The sequence below is a fragment of the Dasypus novemcinctus genome, chromosome 28 (assembly GCF_030445035.2).
Source record: "Dasypus novemcinctus isolate mDasNov1 chromosome 28, mDasNov1.1.hap2, whole genome shotgun sequence".
Lineage (NCBI taxonomy): Eukaryota > Metazoa > Chordata > Mammalia > Cingulata > Dasypodidae > Dasypus > Dasypus novemcinctus.
The window spans coordinates 26,669,038-26,682,447 of NC_080700.1; the positions used below are offsets into that span (position 1 = coordinate 26,669,038).

The 13,410-nt window shown below is 35.4% G+C and overlaps 1 protein-coding gene across 8 annotated transcripts in view; it reads right to left on the reverse strand.

The window, feature by feature from the left end:
• Nucleotides 1-13,410, reverse strand: part of PDE10A (phosphodiesterase 10A) — a 763,936-nt gene that overhangs the window by 50,894 nt on the left and 699,632 nt on the right. For all 8 annotated transcript variants that reach the window (XM_004465920.5, XM_058289686.2, XM_071212528.1 and 5 more), the window contains one exon: nucleotides 11,267-11,439. In XM_004465920.5, the coding sequence (XP_004465977.2) occupies nucleotides 11,267-11,439 (173 nt within the window). The remainder of the gene's footprint in view (nucleotides 1-11,266; nucleotides 11,440-13,410) is intronic.

Sequence of the window (13,410 nt, forward strand, 5' to 3'; positions counted from 1 at the left end):
TAACGTCCACACAAAAACTTACACTTGATTGTTTATAGCAGCATCATTCATAATAGGTAAAAGGTGAAAATGTCCCAAATGTCCATCAATTCATGAACAGATAAACAAAATGTAGTATATCCAAATAATGGAATATTATTTGGGCACAAAAAGAAAGAAGCAGTGATACATTCTCTGGTATTGATTAACGTTGAAAACATGATAGGTAAAAGAAGTCAGTCACAAACGACCACAACAAACTTTATGTTTCCATTTATGTGAAATGGTCAGAAAAGTCAAACTTAGATTTAGAGATAGAAAGTAGATTGGCGGTTGCTTAGGGTTGAGGAAAGGATTGTGGTGGGAGGTGATATCTAAAGGGTATAGGGTTTCTTTTTGAGGTGATGAAAATGTTTTATGTTGACTCTGAGGATGATTGCATATACATGTGCATTTACTAAAAACAACTGACATTAAATGGGTGAATTGTAAGGTACATGAATTATATATCAAGGAAGTTATGATAAAAATAAAAAGGAACTCTTCTGAACTTTTTTTTATGAGTCCAGCATTACTCCAATACCAAAACCAGACACAAATGTAAAGGAAACTATAGACCAATATGCCACATTAAAATAGATGGAAAAAAAAAATTAAGAAATAAACAAATTGACTTTACAACATACAAAAATGATTCTGCACCTTGACCAAATAAGATTTACCCCGGATATGCAATATTAGTTGTAGCTTGAAAGTCAATCAATGCAATGCAACACTTTACCAGAATAAAGGAGAAAAGAGTATATTTAACTCAACTGATACAAAAAAGCATATCAAAAATTTTACTTTCCATGCATGATTAAAACAGAATCTTTACAAAAGAAGATATGGGAATAGCCAATAATCACAAGAAAAGATGCTCAATATCATTAATCATCAGATATGAATGTTAAAAATCATATACCTACCAGAATAGCCAAAACTAAAATGGCTGCCGCTGGAGAGGGAATTATGTCCCCCACAAAAGACATCTTGAAGTCTTAATTCACTTCTAATGGGTATGGACCCATTTGTAAATAGGACCTTTGAAGATCTGTGAAAAGAATCTTTGAAGATCCTGTTTAGATGAGACCCAATTGAATCAAGGTGAACCTTAAGCCATATGACTGGAATTCTTTACAGAAGAGGAAATTTAGATGTAGTCAGTCAGAGACCAAGGACACAGACTGCCATGTGACAGAGGCAGAAACGCAAGCCAAGCAACCCTAAGGACTGCAGCAAGGCAACACCAAAACACTACAGATTCTGGGAAAAGCATGCTCTCTGACAGAGTCTTTGATTTTGGACTTCTAGCCTCCAAAACCATGAGACAATAAATTCCTGGTGTTTAAGTCAACCCATTGTGTGATATGTCATAGCAACCCTGGCAAACTAAGACAGCTGCTGATACAAAGTGTTGGCCAGGATGTGGTGCAACTGAAACTCTCAAATTGCTGGCAAAAAAGAAAATCATCCATTGATCTAAAGTTAAACATATGCTTGCCATATGACCCTTTAATTCCATTTCAATGTATTTACTCATGAGAGATGAAAACATATATCCTCATAAAGACTTGTACACAAATGTTCACAAAAGCCTTATTCATAATAGCTCCAAAGGGGAAACAACACAAGTGTCCATCAATGGGTAAATGAATAAACAAATTGTGTTCTATTAATAAGATGGGGAAGCAGACTTGGTCCAGTGGATAAGGCATCTGCTTACCACATGGGAGGTCCGTGGTTCAAACCCCGGGCCTCCTTGACCTGTGTGGAGCTGGCCCATGTGCAATGCTGATGCGTGCAAGGAGTGCCATGCCACGCAGGGGTGTCCCCCACGTAGGAGAGCCCAATATGCAAGGAGTGCACCCCATAAGGAGAGTTGCCCAGCGCGAAAGAAAGTACAGCCTGCCCAGGAATGGTGCCATCCACATGGGGAGCTGACACAATAAGATGATGCAACAAAAAGAAATGCAGATTCCCAATGCTGCTGCTAAGAATAGAAGCGGTCACAGAAGAACACACAGCGAATGGACACAGAGAGCAGACAACAAGGGGGTGGGGGGGTTGGGAGCATTGGGGGGGGGAGGAGAGAGAAATAAATAAAAAATAAATCTTAAAAAAAAAGATGGATACTACTAATCAATAAAAAATGAATGAATTCTTGATATACATAATGTCAATGAATATCACAAACATTACCCTGAGTGAATGAAGTCAGATACAAAAGCAGGCATACTGCATAAGACAAGTATAATCTACAAATACAAAGCACATTGGTTCCTGAGTCAGGGGTAAAGAGCTTTGATTGGAAAGTATAAAATGGTGATGGAAATCTTTCTATGTAACATATAGTAATGGTTAAATTTGTAAAAACTTAAAAATGGGTGTATTATGTTATTTGTTAATTATACTTCAGTAAAGTTTTAACCATAATATCTAATGTCTTGGTCAGAATGAAAATATTAATTTATGAAATTTCACAATTTTATGTGTCATTTTCTCTTGACAATACTCAATAGGGATACCTCTAAAAAGAAAAAAACAAATATGCAAATCACTTGGATATTAGGAAATCCTTTTAAACGACTTCTGAATCAATGAGAAAAAAACTCAGAAATTATAAATTATCAAAGAAAACTAAAGAAAGAGAAAGTTCATCAAAAATTTGAAGGGTAGAGTTCAATCAATAGAGGATATTGTACATATAATTCAAGAAGTTGACTCTTACCTAAATTTAAAAACAAAAAAGGAAACAAAAGTGTAAGAAAGGAATATATTTAAAGTTAAAATAAATGAAAAAGTAAACATGTGAGAAAGATATGATAAAGTTTACAAAAGATAGTTTGTAGCAAACGGAAAAATTAAAATAATCTCTGAGAAGTCTGGTAAAGAAGCAAAGAAATAAAAATATACATTTTAAAAATATAATTAAACGTATAGAAGTTTGAAATAAATTATTAGTTTGAAAATCTAGGGTTTAAAGATGACTGTCTAGCAAAATAAATTGCTCAAGAGGTGAAACAAAATGTAAAAAACAGGAAAGCAGATTTGGCTCAATGGATAGAGTGTCTGCCTACCATATGGGAGGTCCAGGGTTCAAACCCAGGGCCTCCTGGCCGGTGTGATAAGCTGGCCCACGCACAGAACTGATGCACACAAGGAGTGCCCTGCCATGCAGGGATGTCCCCCGCGTAGGGGAGGCCCACGAGCAAGGAGTGTGCCCTGTAAGGAGAGCCACCCAGCACGATAAAAGTGCAGCCTGCCCAGGAATGGCGCCGCACACACGGAGAGCTGACACAGCAAGATGACAGGACAAAAAGTGACAAAGATTCCTGGTGCCACTGACAAGAACATAAGTGGACACAGAAGAACACTCAGTGAATGGACACAGAGCAGACAGCTGGTGAGGGGGAAGGCAGGGAAGGGGAGAGAAATAAACAAAAAATAAAAATCTTTTTTAAAAAACGTAAAAAACAAGCAAAAACAAAGTCCAAAACCATAAAAGATATTAAAAAGTTTGTTAAAGATCTTCCATTTAAAAAGGTGGCAGACTATAAGAGTTTTACAAATGAATATTATTTAATTTTCCCCAGGGGGATAAACTTGATTATTCAAACTCTTTCAGATCAAAGAGAAAAATTGATAGCTTCCCAATTTACTTTTATAAAGCCAGCATTAATTTCAGTAGCAAAATACAATATAGAAAATAACCACAACTATATAACATCAAATAAATTAGATGCAAACTTTCTTGAAAAGTTAGAAAACTAATTTCCTTTGTGAATTAAAGGAATAAATCTATGAGAAAACAGAGTTAAAGAAATTCAATAGATAGTAGCACAAAATTAAGAAATTTGAAAGTCTATTAACAACAAAAAACAATTCATAAGAATTTGAGGAAATCCCTATATCAATGACACCTATATATGGATTCAAAAAAATTCCAAATTAAAAATAAGATGAACAAGTATAGAATAAAATTACTCATGCACAATAAAAATGGTTACAAATGATGTTAAACATCACATTAAAGTTCTAAAACCATACACATATTAGATGTGATTGTTGTCCCCACCCAAATTCAGTATTGTTTTGTAGGTTCTAGCTACATAGTCAGATAGGAAAGCACAATGAGAAATAAAAACATTTAAAAAGCAGAAAAATTATATTTATATGCAAATGATATAATTGCATTTCTAAAAATCCAAGGAGACTCAAACAATCTTTTTCAACTGATCAGTAGAATACAATTAAATGGTTGGATACAAGAATGCTTAAGCTTCTGGTAAATGGTAGAATAACAATGATAAACTCTAGACAAAATTAAAACAATACTTTGAAGGCACTGCAGAATATTAAAAGTAGGGAGAAACAGCAAGGTATTCAACCTTTGAAAGAGGTGTGAGATTCACTTTTATCTAGATTTTACCCTTGAGGAAAATCACAGTCTAAGCATGAGGCAAATAAAATCTAAAAGAAAGTCACGATATGACCTGAGAGGTTGGAGTTTAAGGCTGCCAGAGAAGCTAGAAGTTGAGGAGAGGAATCCTGGTGTGATGGTTAGGCTATTGTGTTAACTCGGCCAGGTAATTGTGCCCAGTTTTTTGTCAAGCAAGCACTGGGCTAACTGTAATATAAGGGCATTTATGGACTTTAGTCACCATTGATTCTACTGCAGGGGTAAATCATAGATAGCTGGTTATAATTACATCAGTTAGGGAGACTGCCATAAGCAAGGGTAATGCTTAACCCAATTCATTGAATGCCTTAAAAGGAGAAGTGATTGCAGCGAGGGAGAATTTCCCAGCTTGTTTTTGCACAGCCAACGCCTCAGCAGAGTGGCGACTCCTACTCTCTGGTTCGTTGGTGTTACCCAGGTCAGCTAACAGGATGGTGAAGAAGGTCAACCACCACACCAGGGAATCAAGAGTGCCTACAACTGTAAGCAGAGGAATTGCATCCATCATCCATGTGGAATCTAAGCCCCCTCTTGATCTAGAGGTGGAGAGGACATCGCCATGTCAAGGTCCACAGGATGGAGGAATAAAATAGGACTAGAGTGGATTTACTGATATTCTACCACAAAAATATTGTGACGAGTAATAGAAGAAATTTTAGCATCGAGGTGGAAAAAGTGGCCACAGTAGTTGCCGAGGGCAGGGAGAGGGTAGAAGAGATGTGATGTGGGGGCATTTTTGGGATTTTGAGTTGCCTTAATTATATTGCAGGGTCAGATGTTGGACTTTATGTATCCTGCCATAATCCACTGAATGTACTGGGGGAGAGTGCGAACTACAGGGTGAACTATTATCTGTGTAATGCAGCAGTGCCCCCAAATGTTTTCACCAAGTGCAATGAGGGTGTCGCCAGGATGAGAGAGGTTGGTGTGGGAGGAATGGGGTAGGGGGGTGGGAGTTATACAGGAACCTCTTATATTTTTTAGTATAAATTTTTTTGTGTGATGTATATATCTTCAAAAAAATACAATTTACAAAAATGATGTGATGGGGAGTGGGGAGTGGGTTATATGGGAACTTCATGTTTTTTGTTTTGTTATGTTTTTTAATGTAACATTCCTTGTGTTCTATTAATTTTAAAAATTAAACAAAAAAAGAACATTCATTGGACTTTCATTGCAGCCCCTGGTTGCAGCCTGCCTGCGGAACCTGGAGTTGTGCATCCCCATGGCTGCGTGAGGGTCTTTTTTTTTTTTTTTGTGGTTAATTTTTTTTTAATTCACTTTTTAAAAATATTACATTCAAAAAATATGAGGTCCCCATTCACCCCCACCACCCCCACCACACCACTCCCCCATCATCATGACACATCCATTGTATTTGGTGCGTACATCTCTGGGCATCACTGCACCTCATGGTCAATGGTCCACATCATGGCCCATCTCCCACGTTCCACCCAGTGGGCCATGGGAGGATCTACAATGTCCAGTAATTGTCCCTGCAGCACTACCCAGGACAACACCAAGTCCCGAAAATGTGCGTGAGGGACTCTTACTATTGACAGATATCTCTTGTTGATTCTGTTTCCCTAGAGAACCTTGACTAATACACCTGGAAAGGAGGGAACCAAAGCAGCAGAAATCCCCAAGTCTGCATACCTATTTCCCTCAGATCCTTGGCTGAGACCTGTGTCGTGCACTTGAGTGGGGTGGGCCTCAAGACTAAAAGAACCAAGCTAAGATATTAGTACCTTCTGAAATCAGGAAGGAGTAGGATTGGTGTTCATGTCCTGAAACCTTGGAAGGGTTTAGGAAACACCATTAGTTTTCCTTTTAAACCCTAGAATCAAAATGCTTTAGGAATAAAGATCACCCTTGAGGATTAAAGAATTATTAGCCCAAGGATCAGGGCCCAAACAGAGAATGACTCAAACAAAGGTCAAAATAAAATCTCCATAAATTTACATAAATAAATTTAAGGTGATCTATGAAAAATTTAACTGGTTGATAGGAAAAAAAATCCTTAAATCTCTTCAGAGAAAGATAACTTAATTGGTCTCTACAGCAGATTATCCAAAATGCCCTGAATAAATATAAAATTGCTAGACATGTTACACAACAGAAAAATGTGATTCATAGTTGAGAGAAAATCAATCAACAAAACAGACCCATAAAGGACTCTGATGGTAGAAACATAGACAAGTATTTTTAAATAACTGTGATAGATGTATTAAAGAAGTTTTAAGAAAATACGATATAATGGGTGAAGAGATGGGGAATTTCAGGAGAGATGTAGGAGTTATAAAAAATGAATCAAACAAAAATCCTGTACTGAAAACTACAATAAATAAAATTTTAAAAATTCATTGTACAGCATTAGCAACAGATTGGTCATGACAGAAGGAAACAGAAAAGTTACACTGAATGAAGATTGCCACAAATTACCCAAACTGAGGCATGGTCAACAAATTTGGGGGGAAAAAAAAGTACAGAGTACTGATGACATTTAAGACAGTATTAAGAGGCCTAATATAGGTGTAATTTGAGTCTCAGAAGAAAAGAGACAGAGAATAGAGCAGAAAAAAAATATTTGAAAAAAATAATGGTTGACATTTTCCAAATTTCACTAGAATCAATAGCTCCCAGACCCAGAAACCTCAGAGAACCCCAGGCAAGATAAACATGAAGAAAGCCACATTTAGGCACATTATAGACATAGTGTGGGAAACCGAAAGTATATTAAAAAAATCTTAAAAGCAGCCAGAATCAAAAGACACATTAGGAGAATAATAACAAGTATGATGACAGCCCTCTTCTCAGGAGGAGTAAAAAGAAAATGGAGGTCAGAAAATTGAGCAACATTTAAAAAATGTTGATGAAATTAAGACAAACAAAAAAAACCTGTCAACTTAACATTCTAAATCCAGAGAAAATACCTTTAGAAGTGAAGTTGAAATAAAGGTATTTTCAGTTAAGGAAAGGCTGAGAAAATCTGTTGTCAATACGCTTTAAGAAATGTTAAAGGAAATTGCTTTGTTTGGGCTGAAGTGAAATGATACCAGATGGGAATCTGGATCTACCCGAGGTTATGATGAGCAATGAAAGTGGTAAATATGTGGATAAATATGAAAGACTATTTTTCTTTTATTCTTTAAACTCTTTAATAATCAATTAAATCTTTAATTAAAAATATTCACAAATACTGTTAGGTATATAAATATGTAGGTGTATAATATATTACAACAATAGCACAAAGGATAAAAAGTGGTAGGCATAAATGGCATTGTGCTGTTTGTAAGGTATTTCTATTGTACAGAAATGTCATTATTAATTCAAGGTGGATCGATAAAAATGCATAATGTGAACCCTAGATAAACCTGTTGAATATAAAAGGAGGTTTAACAAGAAATATCAAGAGAGGATAAAGAACATAATACTAAAAAGTCAACTCAAAGGAGATGGGAAAGGAGGGACAAATAAAGGAAGTCAAAAAGAAAACTAGTAAGATACTAGACACAAACCCAACCATAAATGTAATTATATTAAATGCATGTAGATGGAATAGTCCACTAAAAAGCCAAAACTCCTTAATTATATACTATTTACAAGAGGTAGACTTTAAATATAAAAGACCCAGATATCACGACAGTAGAGGATTTGGAAAAGAATAGACTATGCCAATAGCAAGCATAAGAAATCTGGTGTGGCTACTTTAGACACAGAAAATATTAATCAAAGGAATATTACCAGAAATAAAAAGAGTTTGTTTCATATCAATGAGGATAAATTTACTACGAACACATAAAAAAAATAAATGTGTTTGCACCTAAAACAAAGTTTCAAAATATATGAAGCAAAAGTGACAAATATATGAAAATATATAAACTGTATTTTCAGTAAGAAATGGGAAAAATTACATTCACAAATGATACATCTCTAAAATAACTGGTATAATTTTATCAAGAAAACTACAGGACTTATGTAAGCAAACCATATAATTTTATTAACAACTAAAAAATTGCCAGGTGGTGTTTTGGATAAGAAGACAATATACTTTCATTTTCATGTGAATAAATAAATGTAACATAATTTTAATTAGAATGCCACTGTGAATATTTTTAATTGAAAAAAACTGTTGACTGAACGTTCTTTTTCTTTTTAAGTATTCATGATGAAGGGGGTGATGTGTCATGATGTTTATAATTTGCTACAAAATGGTTTCTCAGGAAAAAAAATAAAAAGACAAAGAAATATGGTAAAATATGAACAATTCTTGAATCTTGGAGTGGGTATGGAACTCCATTCGAGTATCTACTCTTCTGTAAGTTTGAGTGTCTGCTTTTCTATAAGTTTTAAAATTTTCTTATAAAAAATTTAAAAACTAATGACTTTCATGAAATTTTTGAAAAGTAAATGGAAGATAAGGATTAAGTATGTATGATAATTTTCAACGGTTATCGTAAACAAAACAATATGATCTTTACTGAGGATTAGATAATTAGTAATTAATTGGCTTTAAGGGCCCAAAGAATTACCCAACTTGACATGAAAACTTAATAAATTCAATTCAGTGGGAAAAAATAGATAGTTCATTAAATGGTATTATTACAACACATTAAGAAGAAATAAAGTTATATTCATAACTCACAATATAATTCCAGAAGTGTTAAGATCAAAATATAAAAATTAAAACTATACAAATATTCAAAGAAACTTTAAAACATGATTTATGTAACTGTAAGGACAGGGGAAGCTTTCTTAAGAAAGATAGGAAATCTAATGCCTTAAAAAATGGTAAGCATGTGGGTTTTAGCAAGCCAAATGATACTTAACCCAGGCTATATTTCTCTTATTTTATAATTGTCAAGAAAGAAGAAAATTGGGAACAAACACCATTTTCTCTAGCTCTTACTCAGTACAAACAACTGCATGTAAATCCTGTTGGAGGCACAGAGATATAAGTATTGTAAATCATCCATATTTGGATGTGCTGTGATGTTGACCCATCTTTAGGCCCCTTCTCTGACACTAGCCCCTTCCAGGATCCTCAGAGGGACCCTGGCAATGTGTTCATACTGATGCATACAACAGTAAGATATTGGGAAGCGGACTTGGCCCAGTGGATAGGGTGTCCGCCTACCACATGGGAGGTCCACAGTTCAAACCCCAGGCCTCCTTGACCCTTGTGCAGCTGGCCCATGTGCAGTGCTGATGCACGCAAGGAGTGCCCTGCCAGGCAGGGGTGTCCCCTGCGTAGGGGAGCCCCATGCACAAGGAATGCGCCCTGTAAGGAGAGCCACCCAGTGCAAAAGAAAGTGCAGCCTGCCCAGGAATGGTGCTGCACACACCGAGAGTGGATGCAGCAAGATGACGCAACAAAAAGAAACACAGATTCCAGTGCCACTGACAACAACAGAAGCGGACAAAGAAGAAGATGCAGCAAATAGACACAGAGAACAAACAACTGGGGTGAGGGGGGAAAGGGGAGAGAAATAAAATAAATAACTTTAAAAAAAAACACACAAAAAAACAAAAGATATTGTTGAATTTTTTTTTTAAGAGAAGGCTTCCAAAATTGTGTAAGTTTCAAGCACCACAAAATCTGGATCTATCCCTGTCTGGAGGTCAGGTTCAATCATAAACTGTTGCTTAAACATATGGCATGGGTACCATTATGAAAATACTTATTCTTGAAGAGGTAAATGTTATGATGCATCTACATTCATTTGTAAAACTAATGTTTTGTGTTCAGGGTACCATAAGTGAATTGATTCTAAAAACCTGAAAGTAAGGAAAATACAGAGTGCTCACTTGAATGAACGTTAAGACCAGTACTTAATGGATCCTTGAGGAGCTATGCAAAGCAACTGAACAAAAGAATAGCTCCAAGTTCAGCAAGAATGGACTGGAACCAGTAAAGGAATGTTCATGAAGAAAGCAGTGCTAAAAATGGAGTTAGTCAAGCATGGAAACACCGAAGGAAAGTAAGAGCAACAGATGCTGGTGGTAACCACCTACTAACTGTCAAAGGGAGCTGTTTAGCCCAGGGACTTAGACTTAGTTCTAATACGCAGATGGGCTGACTTCATGATGATCAGACCTGACATAGTTCCGAATCCACTAGCATGACATCCTTCCTGCAAAAACACAGCATCAGGTGAACTTTTTGCCTGCAGTCATTAGAATACCCATTTGAATCCCCTTGATCAGATGCCATGTTTATGAAACAGCCTTCTCGTTGCAACTTGGCTTCTTCCTAAATGATTCTGATTACAAGGAATGACAACATTCTGATCCTTGTGACTGGAATATACATTGTAATTCAATAAAATGGTATTTTGGTTTTACAGATCAATCACGAGAGCTTGGTTAATTAAGTTTCTGAAAATTATATCCATTTTCTTTGCTCAGCAATTCGGGCTTCTGAGTCTTTGAGGCCAGTGACCAAATCCTGGACTATAATAAATCAGCAAAGGACCTCCTGGGAAACAACCGCTAGCTTTTTCCTTTAGAGTCCATTCTTGCAGGAAACAGTATAAATTCCTACAGTACTTTAATTATTCTCATAATCCACCATCATCAATTTTGTTACGCAATGAAATACCCAAAGTAAATATAAACAAAATGCACACAAAATAAAACAGAAGAAAACTATAAAAAATGTTTTTGTTTTTGTTTTTTACATTTTTTGCTTCAGGTATAAATTTATGCCACATCACATTTCTGGATGTAAGTATAATTTATTCCAGATACTTCCTGGGCTTCTAAACATTTAAAAATTGTTTTTACCTATGCGATTGATTATCAAGGTTTAGCGATCCAGTCTGGTACATCTCTTCCAACTGCTTCCTGTTCCCAAAGTACAAAGCAAGGTCTGTGGCGATGATGGCTTTGCGGATGATCTCAAGCACCTGTTCATATTCGCTGGAGCTCAGGGTGGAGAAGATATTGTGCCCTTCCAACTATGGAAAAAATACAAATAAAAACCACCAATAAAAAGCACAAGTTCTAACCTCATGACATTTTCAGTTATTCGAAATGACAGTCAACGCCACTTGGCATACTAATGACAATTTTGGGTGGAACAAAAAGAAAAACTCAAAATGACTGTAATGAAATTAGTGTTTGGGTTTCTCTTCCAATAAGCGCCAACAATGATGCTGTGACCGCTTAAATGCTCTATTTTAACCATGGTGACAATCATTTGCTACCACACAACCCCAGAGATTTTAAATATACCTGGTTTTCGAACACTTCTAGCAATTAAAGGATAAGAAACTTTAAAATGTTTAAGGCTTTTCCATTTAAATTGATTAAAAACTTCAGTAATTTTTATATTATACTGGGATTGAGTAGGTTGAAAAGGTCGTCTCTATCCCTGTCCTCTCCTTCATGTACTACTAGGCTGAATCAAGCTTAATGAGTAATATTTTATGTTTTATCAATCTTAAAAGAGAATGTTCCACAACCACAATATGAAATGTATTCAGGCACATTAAAAGCCCTCCCTACAGGAAAGAATCATTTTTATATATAACACAAATCATTGAAGGTGAAAAAATTTTAGGGCTGTCTTCTCTTCTGACCTCATGAGTGATGGGCGATAGCAAATCACCGCCCTAAACAAGACCAAACATTGGTATTTTGGGTTCTATGATCTCAGAACATAGAATTATTCTTTTGCATTTGATTCTCTTAAAAAAACTTTTTACAATAATTTCTTCTGATGATTTTAAATTTTTATTTGTAACTGAGATTAAGGGATATTTTTGTTCATTGTTTGACGTAATTAAGATGCACTGAATTTGTGGATTCACCAGTTATCTTATAATGATTTCATTATTAGCCAATATAGTTCTAATGTAAATTGATTTCATTTGTCTTAATATATGTTTATTGATTTGTAAAGTTCATTAAAAACTTGAAACGATGTATATCTTTAAAAATTCAGACATTTCTCTAAGACATTGCCTGATTCACGTTATTCTGAAATAAGTTTGCCCTTGTACCATTTGTTTTTGATCATCAGAACCTTTATTATTTACTCTTAAGTTCTCACAGATATTAAACTATCTTATCATAAAGGTAAGAAGTGGAGTTATTTCTAGTTGGTTATCTTCATGGCAATAATAATAGTAAGGCCTGACATTTGTCAAATGCTTTACACTGGACAAAGCACTTCTAAACATATTGATTTCACTTTCAAATTATAAAATTTAAATAGATCATTGATATCTATCAGAAATCAGGTATTCGCTGAAACATTAAGATTGTTTTTGCCTAACGAGAAACAGCAGCACTTATAAAAACCTGGTCATTTTTAGGAAATCTCATTTGAAGCAATTTTCATGAATACAAGAGGATCAACTAGGTGGACATGATAAGGATGGATTTCAGCTCAACCAAGGAGGAATTATCTGAGTGTTCCAAGAGTTACTATATGGAACATGCCTTTTTTGAGATGTTACAAGTTGAGATGTTCCAGCACAAGCTGGGTGGTAATTGATGGGGACACAAGGGAAGATTCAAAAGCACGGGACAGGTGGGTGAACTTGATAACCTTGCCAATTCTTTCCAACCTCAACTCTCTACCGTTTTATTAAAATAAAGAGATCTTTCATTTTGATTACTAAGAAATCTGCTTTGTTTTCATTCGATCATAATTCAACTGAACAGTAGACATCCGTTCTGACATTCAGTGCTTTGTGATGCATGTTTCCTACCTCATAAACATGTTTCAAATCAGACCATGTTCGGTCTGCTCATATCTGCCACGGGAAAGGAGTCTTTAAGAGGAATCACATCTATTAAGTTTTATATGCTTTATTCTATCACCAATGTTTACCAAAATAAACCTTGAACAACAGTGTATAAAATATTCCCTCATGCTGCCAAAGTTTTCTATTGTTTGGTTTTTTGTTTGTTTGTTTTAA